This window comes from Sinocyclocheilus anshuiensis, unplaced genomic scaffold (genome assembly GCF_001515605.1).
Source record: "Sinocyclocheilus anshuiensis isolate Anshui unplaced genomic scaffold, SAMN03320099.WGS_v1.1 scaffold991, whole genome shotgun sequence".
Classification (NCBI taxonomy): Eukaryota; Metazoa; Chordata; class Actinopteri; order Cypriniformes; family Cyprinidae; genus Sinocyclocheilus; species Sinocyclocheilus anshuiensis.
In genome coordinates, this window is record NW_015547702.1 from 805,414 (window position 1) to 815,571 (window position 10,158).

The 10,158-nt window shown below is 37.2% G+C and overlaps 1 protein-coding gene across 2 annotated transcripts in view; it reads right to left on the minus strand.

The window, feature by feature from the left end:
- The window catches only part of LOC107703925 (adenylate cyclase type 3-like), a 32,611-nt gene that overhangs the window by 2,168 nt on the left and 20,285 nt on the right, over positions 1–10,158 (minus strand). For both annotated transcript variants that reach the window (XM_016506731.1, XM_016506730.1), the window contains exons 9-17: positions 9,165–9,307; positions 8,637–8,798; positions 6,782–6,869; positions 5,380–5,496; positions 3,555–3,823; positions 2,965–3,046; positions 1,658–1,816; positions 1,431–1,577; positions 1,217–1,333 (exon numbers count right to left, since the gene is read on the minus strand). In XM_016506731.1, the coding sequence (XP_016362217.1) occupies positions 1,217–1,333; positions 1,431–1,577; positions 1,658–1,816; positions 2,965–3,046; positions 3,555–3,823; positions 5,380–5,496; positions 6,782–6,869; positions 8,637–8,798; positions 9,165–9,307 (1,284 nt within the window). The remainder of the gene's footprint in view (positions 1–1,216; positions 1,334–1,430; positions 1,578–1,657; positions 1,817–2,964; positions 3,047–3,554; positions 3,824–5,379; positions 5,497–6,781; positions 6,870–8,636; positions 8,799–9,164; positions 9,308–10,158) is intronic.

The window sequence follows — 10,158 nt, forward strand, 5'->3', positions numbered from 1 at the left end:
CAACCCCAATTCCAGAAAAGTTGGGACGTTTTGTAAAATGCAATAAAATCAAGAATCTGTGATTTGTTCATTCTCTCAGACAGAAAAGATGTCCAAATTTTTCACTGACCAACTTAAATGTGACCCTGGACCACAAAACCAGTCATAAGGATCAATTTTTCGAAATTGAGATTTATACAACATCTGAAAGCTGAATAAATATGATTTCCATTGATGTATGGTTTGTTAGGATAGGACAATATTTGGCCGAGATGATCTTTACTTAATATCCTAATGAATTTTGGCATAAAAAAAAATCGATCATTTTGACCCATACAATGTTTTTTTGGGCTATTGCTACAAATATACCCCAGCGACTCAAGACTGGTTTGTGGTCCAGGGTCACAAATGTATTTTGTAAATATGAACAAATTTAGATTTTGACGGCTGCAACACACTCCAAAAAAGTTGGGAAAGAGGCAAAATAAAAGTGAAAAGGTTATAGAATATCCATGTTAAACTGTTGTGGAACAGTTCACAGTAAGCAGGTGAATTGGTAACAGGTCAAGGTATCATGTTTGGGTATAAAAGGAGCATCTCAGTCTTTGATCATGGCTCATCACTTTGTGCCAAATTTCATGAGAGAAGTGTCAAACAAATCACATTTCACAATGCAAAATCGCAAAGAGTTAAGTCTTTCACCAACTACCATACATAATAATATGAAAAGATTCAGGGAATACAGAGGAATCTCAGTCTGTGTAGGGCAAGGCAGGAAAGCTCAGTTGAATGTGCTTGACCTTTGAGCCCTCAGATGGCATTGCATAAGAAACCGTCATGCTGCACTGTTAAATATAGCCACATGGGCTCAGGAGTACTTCGGAAAACCACTGTCATTTACCACAGTCTGCTGCTGCATCAAGAAATGCAACTTGAATCTCTGTTACTCTAGGAGAAAGCTATACATCAGTTGATGTGACACAGTGTTAAACGTGCCTCTGTCCCAACTTTTTTGGAGTCTGTTAAAGCCATCAAAATTTGTCTATATTTACAAAATAAAATTAAGTTGGTCAGTAAAAACATTGGACATTTTTGCTTTGTACTTTAGTCAATTAAATGAAAGTTAAAGAGAATGAACAGATAACATATTCTCGATTTTATGGCATTTCACAAAACGTCCCAACTTCTCAGGAATTGAGGTTGTAGAACTAGATGGACTCACATGTACCTCCTTTACCTTCATACAAGCATAACCGTTAGTGTTATTGTCTGAAGTGACTCCTGATGCTGCCATGTAGGTGCTGCCAATAGTCTTGATCTTGGTTATACAGCGAAACTGTGGCTCGTCTAAAAGCTAAAGAGCACAAAAGCAAACAAACAACAGTATAAAGTCTCAACTGGTACTTTTATTGGCAACGACTGGGTGAAATACTCCTACTACTAGTACTTACGCTATCAAAATCGGAAATGATTTCATTGAGGAACCTCAGACACTCAATCCCACCATTGTTGATGCTTTCCTCTGTATAGAAATCAGAGAAGTTTGGGATGGAGGCGAACATGACTCCAATCTCATCGTAGGACTGGCTGTAGAGCTCCTGGGACGTGTGCATAGGAAAGTTAATTGAGTTTGACAGAGTTTGAGTCAAACACAAAAGCTGGGACTGACAGGCCTCACCTCATCCCTCTTCTTGGAGCCCAGGAAATGCCGGGCGACGTGCTCCGGAAGCATATTAGTGACCAGAGCCTCGTTCCAGCGCCGCATCTCGTACACCTTCTCCTTCTGCTCATGCACTTCAATCTTCCACAAGAACAGTGTGCGTGCCAGCTTCTCCACCTGAGCCACGCCAGCAGAAAGAAAGGTGAGAATGTACACGACCGCTCAAAAACTCTTTTTTTTTTCCCAGTAAGGATGCATTAAATTGATCAAAAGTGACAAAGAATCCTTCACAGTTTCCACAAAAATATTTCAGCAGTGATAATAATCAGAAATGTTTGTTGAGCAGCAAATCAGCATATTAGAATTATTTCTGAAGGATCATGTGACTCTGAAGACTGGAGCAATGATGCTGAAAATTCAGCTTTGCATCACAGGAATAAATTACATTTTAAAATATATTCAAAAAGAAAACGGTTATTTGAAATTGTAATAATATTTCCAAATATTATTGTTTTTACTGTAATTTTTGATCAAATAAATGCAAATCTTACCAACCCCAAACTATCGAAATGTAGTGTAATAAAAAAAAACATTTAATCCAAAGAACTAAAATTCTTTCATTATTTCTTTAACTTCATGTTATTCCAAAAACCCATATGACCTTTTTTCTTCTATGGAAAACAAAAAGTGAGTTTTTAAAAAATATCCTGGATGCTCTTTACCATATAATGCTGGTAAATGGAAACTAGGCATGTCAAGCTCTAAAATGTCAAAACAATCATCCTAAAAGTATTATTATAATAGTAGATTGTTTTACTAGTGCACTGCATCCCAAGTCCTTTAAAGCCATACGATAGGTGTGAGGAACAGGCTAAAATGTAAGTCATTATTTGTTGAAAACGTCCCCTCTGCCGAAGTTCAAAAAAGCTGTTTGGACAAAAATGGTGCATTAATGTTATCTGATGCAACAAACATTACTTCTTGCATCTTCTAACCAAATGTCATTGATGTCAAACCCGACAGATTTTTCAAGGAAGCTTCAAGGAATTTGACCGTTTTGACAATAAATAACAACATAAATTTCAGCTTCAGAAGACTTGGAATAGAACACGTGAGTTGTATGGGTGTAGTTTAATTTTTAAGGTGCTTTTATGTCATCTTGAAGCTTTCATTAGGCTCTATATGGAAAATTGAGGCCAGGATATTGTTCAAAAAATTCTACTCACTAAAGGAAGAAAGTCATTGTGAATAATTACAGAATCTCCATTTTTGAGAGAACTAAAAATGATCACAGAGAGCGAGAAAGAGAGAAAATGAAATCTCACATGTCGGGAGAAGTAGTAGAAGCTGACCATCATGATGAAGATCATCACACTCATGGTGTATTTGGAGGGCACAAGATGAACTCTGTAAAAATAAATAAATAAATGATATTATAATACCTAGAGATATCAGGCTTAATCGATGTAAATAAGAGATGTTTCACAGTTTTATAATCCACCAGGTGAAAATCCCTGAAAATCACAAGTCTGATCACTTAAAGGGACAGTTCACCTAAAAATTTACTCACCCTTGAGTTTTTTTCTTGTGTTGAACACATTTTGAATAATATTGGTAACCCAACTGTTGGCATTGGCCATTGACTTATGGGGTAAAAAAAAATACTACGCAAGTCAATGGCTACCTCCAACTGTTGGGTTACCAATATTATTTAAAGTATTTGTTTGTGTTCAACAGAAGAAAGAAACTCATACAGGTTTGTGAATTGTCATTTTTGGGAGAACTATCCCTTTAAATAAGTAACAACACACCTCTGCTAAACAGACTGCTTGATTTGAGATGTTATTCACATAATAATAGAGTACTAATGGGTAATAATACTGCTAATCCTTGCTGTGATTAGTGCTTGACCCACCTGTATTCCTTAAAGCGCACCAGATCGTACTGGTCAAAGATGTCCCTCCAGCTGTAGATGTTGACCACACCTGTAGCTCCGGTGATCAGCAGCATGAGCGTGAGTTTGACCATGTGACTGACCTGCACCAGCATGGTGGTGGCGATGAGAGCCAGCACTGCGATGTAGCTGTAGTATTTAGGATTCTCCGAACAGCCGCTGGCGGACAGAGTGACCGGAGTGACCGCAGTTGCCTCATTTGTGGAGGACTCTGGTGGACGACAGCTCAACTACAGAGGACATCAGAAAAAGTACAGCTTTCAAAAACATCATCTTAAAAGTGATGCTTTAGTTTTAGATGTTAAAATTTGTCCATTTATTTAATATCACTGGTGTGTTTTTGAAAGAAGTCTCTTCTGCTCACCAAGGATGCATTTATTTGATCAAAAATACAGGAAAATCAGTAATATTGTGAAATATTATTACAATTTAAAATAACTATTTTATATGTCATTTATTTCTGTGATGCGCAGCTGAATTTTCAGCATCATTACTCCAGTCTTCAGTGCCACATGATCTTCAGAAATCATTCTAATATGCTGATTTGCTGCTCAACAAACATTTCTGATTATTATCAATGCTGAAAACAGTTAAATATTTTTGCAAACCATGGTACTTTTTCCCACAATTTGGTGAATAGAAAGTTCAAAAGAACAGCATTTATTTGACATAGAAATCTTTTTTAACATTATAATATAAATGTCTTTACTGTCACTTTTGATTAATTTAATGCGTCCTTGCTGAATAAAAGCAGTGAATCTTATTAAGTATTAGATCCTACTCACAAACTTATGAGCGGCAGTTTATATAATCTATGTAAAAAAGTAGTATTAACTAGCAAATAACTAGTAAAGTTGCACATGATGATTTACCTTTAATGTAATCCCATTTTTTGGTAGATATGTAGATATTTTAAATTATATATAATAGATTCATAAAATATATGTAAAATGATCATAAACCATTATTAATCATAAAATACAGGACAAATATATTTATATAATTTAAAGAGAACTGTAAGTCTACCAAATTACAATAAATAAATACATCATAGACTGTATAAAAACATGGACGTAGTGTCCGTGACGTCACCCGTAGGTTTCTGAAGAGCGTTTTTGAAGCTCAAAGTGGGCGGAGCCGGCCGTCGCCATCTTGCGTGTCACTCCCGGATAATCGAAAATGGGCAAAGAGGCGGGAGCTGGTTGCTGAAACCACGCCCACCTAGCTCGACGGTGGGGACAGCAGTGGCAATCCACCTGTCACTCAAGCGGCCACGCCCTTAATTATGCAGAACTTTAAGCCTTAATATAATTTAAACGGATGAGTTATAAAAAATTCACCCCCCTCACAGTTGTCATGAAGGGCAAAATTAGCTATATAGACCAAAATAATTTTTTGAACCAGGCTGTAAACGTTTTTTTCTGCTGTAAAGTTGGGCATTTTAACATGGGGAGTCTATGGGACTGACTCCCTTTTGTAGCCAACCTCTAGCGGCCAGTTGACAAATTACAGTTTAAGTCACTTCCGTGTTGGCTTCACGAGAGAGAGCGGGAGGTTGCCGCTTGAATTTGCAACACTGTTACATGCATCCCCATTTCCTTATTTATTTAGCTATTTATTTTAAAGAAAAAAAATACATAAAATAAAATAAAACAGCTAATATAAAAAAGCTGACTTCCTGAGGTTGATAATCAATTTTTTTTGAAGATTAAGCACCTCCTTTCATTATACATTTCTTGAATTAGAAAAAACATACTTTTGTTTACTTAATTCACTTGTTTCTTACCATATCTACTATGTCGGCCATTGTGACTATGAAGATGGCCGCCATGGCCCAAGTGTTGCGAGCCCAGCGCGTGTGATCAATCCAAGTGGAGAACGACACCAATCTCTTTGGAAATACCTTTGAAAACAAGACAAAAAAGCTACATAAACATCCAATCACAGCAAAAGTTGTACACACACGACCTGTTCTGACAGTAAGTGAGCAGTAAGGTCAATGGAAAGACCTAGGATCTAATCACAGTGTGCATGTGTTCAGCTGCGTATACAGTGATTGTGGAAACAATTGATTTAATTCACAGCAACATGCTTTTTAAAATCAATACATTCTTCAGTTAAGCCATATGGACTCATGCGTCCTTCATCTGTTGTGTGTGTGACCGTCTCCCCTTCCAGAAACACATTATCACTGTGCTCACTCAATCTGTGTGTGTGTGTGTGTGTGTGTGTGTGTGTGTGCTTGAGAGGGAATCAATACCGGGAACTTTATTAGTCAATTGGGAATGTGCTGACCTAACTAATGAGGATGAGTCAAATATACCGCTGCATGTTCCAACAGTAAATGGAAGAGCCTCGGGAACTACATTTCATTAATGTGACTGGTTATATTAATATTACATAAGAAGTCGACAAAGATGCATTGGAAATGGAAACATTTTTTTTATCATGATCCCGGCGACTAATAGAAAGCATAATCCTGCATATTCAGGAAATCTCATAGCAAATGAGGGCTAAAACCTTAGGCTACGTCCACACGAAGCCAGAGCTTTCCCTATCCGATCTTTTTTTTCCCCTCGTCTCAAGAAATATCTGTGTCCACATGAAACTGACACAAAACGATATAGTATACGTGCCAGACCAGCATGTGGTGCTGTAATTCTGCCACAGAGATACACTAAAAATGGAGAAGAAGACTTGGACTATGTACATAAACCTTGCGCGCGGTATACAAACGAACATGGAACAATACATTTATTAATCTGTGTTAATGTTAGTTAATAAAAAGACAATCGTTCAGTGTTTGTTCATGTTTTTGTTGCTGTTACGAGACGTAGCGGTGTCTGACGTGGGCTGATGACGTCATCGTTTCAGAAAATATACGGATTCGCTGTCCACACGAAAACGCAAGGGTGGCGTTTTCAGATTTATCCACTCTGGGACCCGGTTTCAAAAAATATCGGTTTCACTCTCCCAAAACGCCGGATCCGTGTGGACGGGGCCTTAGTGATGAGATGCACTGAATTTCATGTTAAAGTTGACATCACACAGAAGCTGGAAGCAACTTTACTACCGTATTTCTGAGTGAAACAAGAAATTCGCATCACGTACGAAACCAGTCGGCATCCAAACAAGTGGACACATGTTCTGTGTGATTCGTTGAGGAAGGTGTAAGAACAGAAACTCACCCGTGGGAAAATAGCTGCCAGCGAACAGATAGTAAGAATGAGTAGCAAGACTTCACCTACAGCCAGAGTCGCATAGTTTGCAATCAACCTGTGCGGAGCAAAAATACATAGACAGGGGAAAATGAGCATTGGCCATTCCTACCCTAATGCTTTTCACACACATACTGTACATACTGATTTACATAAGGTAGAAACATCTCTCTAAACTAACAATTGCTGGTTATTGCTTTTTGCAGTACAGATAAAATGATATTATATCATATAAAAAAGGTGCAGAATTTTCAGATTAGTCCGATATTTTTAGAAAATTCAGGGTGGGAGGAAAAAACTATTTTTACAATTTTTTGCGTTTCCTTGCAAAACTTTTGCAATGCGCTAATACACGTAAAAAATGTTTTTCCCCATAGAAAACCATTATGGAAAAAGCTTAAGTTAGGCTAATGAACGCAGGCGGTGATATAAAAAGACCAAATCTGGTATACTGTTTATTAATAAAATATAGTACGCACAGGAAAACAGATGAGCCCAGAATATTAACGGAACGTGCAAAGTTTCATGTGTTTTCTCGCCCGTAGAAAAACAAAGAAAACTCTTAATGTGGCTTAATGGATTTGGATTAGCACGATGCTTGCCTGTATATATTTTTTATTTGGTCTATATCACTGTCTTCTTATATTAAACCAAGCGTGGTTTTCTATGGGGAAGAAAATGCTTCTCATGCAATTCAGCTCATATTTTGGGCTCATCTGCTTGCAAATGTACACAGTATATATTTTTAATAATCTGTATAGCATATTTGGTCTTTTTTTATCGCCGTCTTCATTGAGCTGTGTTTCTTCAATGGCTTCTATGAGAGGAAAAACGCTTAGCGTGCAATTTAGCACTTTCTGTTAATATTCTGGGCTTATCTGCTTTCCTGTAGGCTATGTAGTATATATTATTAATAAACTGTAAATCCGTGCCTTGAACTAAGCACTGACTGTATTTCTTTAGGCTGTATGAACCACTGCAAGCTGTAAAGTAAACAGGACGTGTTTGTCCGAAATCAACTGGTTTTGCAAAAGTTTCCCAGGGAAACGCAAAGGTTTTGCAAGAGACCGCAAAAGATTAAAAAAAAAAAATTTCCTCCCACCCCATATTTTTCCAACAGAATGTCCCTTTAGGGGCTCCGTAGATGCATGCAAAAACATACAGCATGATCAGTGTAGTCCGATTCATGAATACAATACTCTTTTAAACCATTTATCAAAACTGTTTAAAGTTAACTTAAGTTGGCATCCAAAAGGTTATTTTGTTGTGCTGATTATTTCATCAGTTAAATAGCCTTAGTTTGGACCCAGTTGTTATTTTTTTTTATTAATATTTTTGTAATGTACAATTAAAGTAATTATAGAATTACATATAAAGATGTACTTAAGTCCTACATAAGGGAGTCAAAAAAGTAATTTAATTTAATCAACACTTTTAACTAAAATACATTTTAATTTAATTTTTAAAGAACATTACATTCAGTTCACACTTACAGTACATAAGTATATTATTTCCATAAGTACTCTTTTTAAAGTTTGCTGAAGTGTACTTGTTTTTCCACAAGGGTCTGCACAGATGAATCGATATCAAATCTAAATCGGGAAACCTGTACAGATCCCAGCCTTGAATGAAGGTGGATATTTCAAAGCCAGAGACAAAGGGAAACGCCAAATAGCAACAGGACCTTATTTTTAGAACAACAAACAGATGCTATAATAACTGTAAACAGATTATGACGGGCCTCCGTTGACCTTTGGCTGCTAAAATAGGGGGCTGGGCTGAGGCTGATGGTGTTTGTGTGGTGATGTGTTAATAGTTAACTGACCAGGGGTCAATGAGAGCCTCCATGACGGCAGTGAAGAGCAGCACCACACAAGAGCAGCTGAACGCCGCTCCGCTCTGCTTCTCCTTCTCCACCGAGAAGCGCGTCTCCAGCTCCGGATCAGTAAAGCGCAGAGACAGACGATTAGTGTGCTTCCCTTTCAGCCTGAAAACACACACACACACACAAACACTGTGAAAAATGAAGTACTAGCAGATAATATAATATTAATGAAATAAAAGGCCACTTAAGTATACTTAAAGAGAGACACTTTGATGACTGTGTTTCTTAACACACTTAAGTACACTTTTAAAGAGTGCACTTTATAACAATGTCATATTGAAAGTTTTATTTAAAGTACATTTGAAGTCATCATGTTTTAATAGTCATTTGTCGTGTTTTAAAGAAGTGCACTTATTTTGATGTGTTGACTAACAGATGCCTATTAAGTGTCTAAAAACAATACATTCAGTTCATGCTTATGTAAGTTCTTTTGAAATATGTTATTTTCATAATAAGTACACTACATACGCCTGTACTGTCTCTCGCTCCAGCAGCGCTTCATTGAGGAGTTTGTTGAGCTCCTGTTCGTTCTCCTGAGCGTCGATCACTCTCTCAGCCAGATCACGCAGACGCAAACGACGCCGAGGGTTTGGAAACGAGGGGTTCACCACCTAAGACCAAACACATGCACAATCACATGCTGTCTGTTCTCTGTGATCAGCAAACTTATATACCCAAAAAAAACATTAGCATCCACAACACAATAGTTTACATATTTGGCACAAATTTTCAACAAATTTAACTATGATACAATGCATTGATGGATCTCTTCACACTAACTGTGAAAAGTTCACACACTGAAGGATATTTCTGACCAATAAGAATGGAAATCTTTTTTGTCTGGTAGCATCATGCTAATATATACAGGTGCATCTCAATAAATTAGAATGTCGTGGAAAAGTTCATTTATTTCAGTAATTCAACTCAAATTGAAACTCGTGTATTAAATAAATTCAATGCACACAGACTGAAGTAGTTTAAGTCTTTGGTTCTTTTAATTGTGATGATTTTGGCTCACATTTTCCACGACATTCTAATTTATTGAGATGCACCTGTAAACATACTGAAATATACTGTTTGAAGGGCCATGTTGATACCTTAAGACCAATAAGTCAACTCCTTGTTCAGGCGAGTCAGCAACTAGTTAATTATAAGGAAATACAGGAATAAAATAAAATAAAATTCGCTAATAAATGCTCTAGATTTCAGAAGAAAAATTCAACTTGTTCATTATAGCTATAACTGATCTCTGATCTCTTGTCAGGTGTTCTCCAAACTCATCAGGCATTATAGGAGAAAACTCAGAGCTGTTATCTTGAGTCAAGCACACCAACACCATGGTCATTTAACCAACTTTTGGTGCTTTTGGCAGTGTGGGCAGGTGCCTGGAAAATGAAATCAGCATCTTCAAAAAGCTGGTCAGCAGAAGGAAGCATGAAGTGCTCCAAGTGCTCCAAGTAAA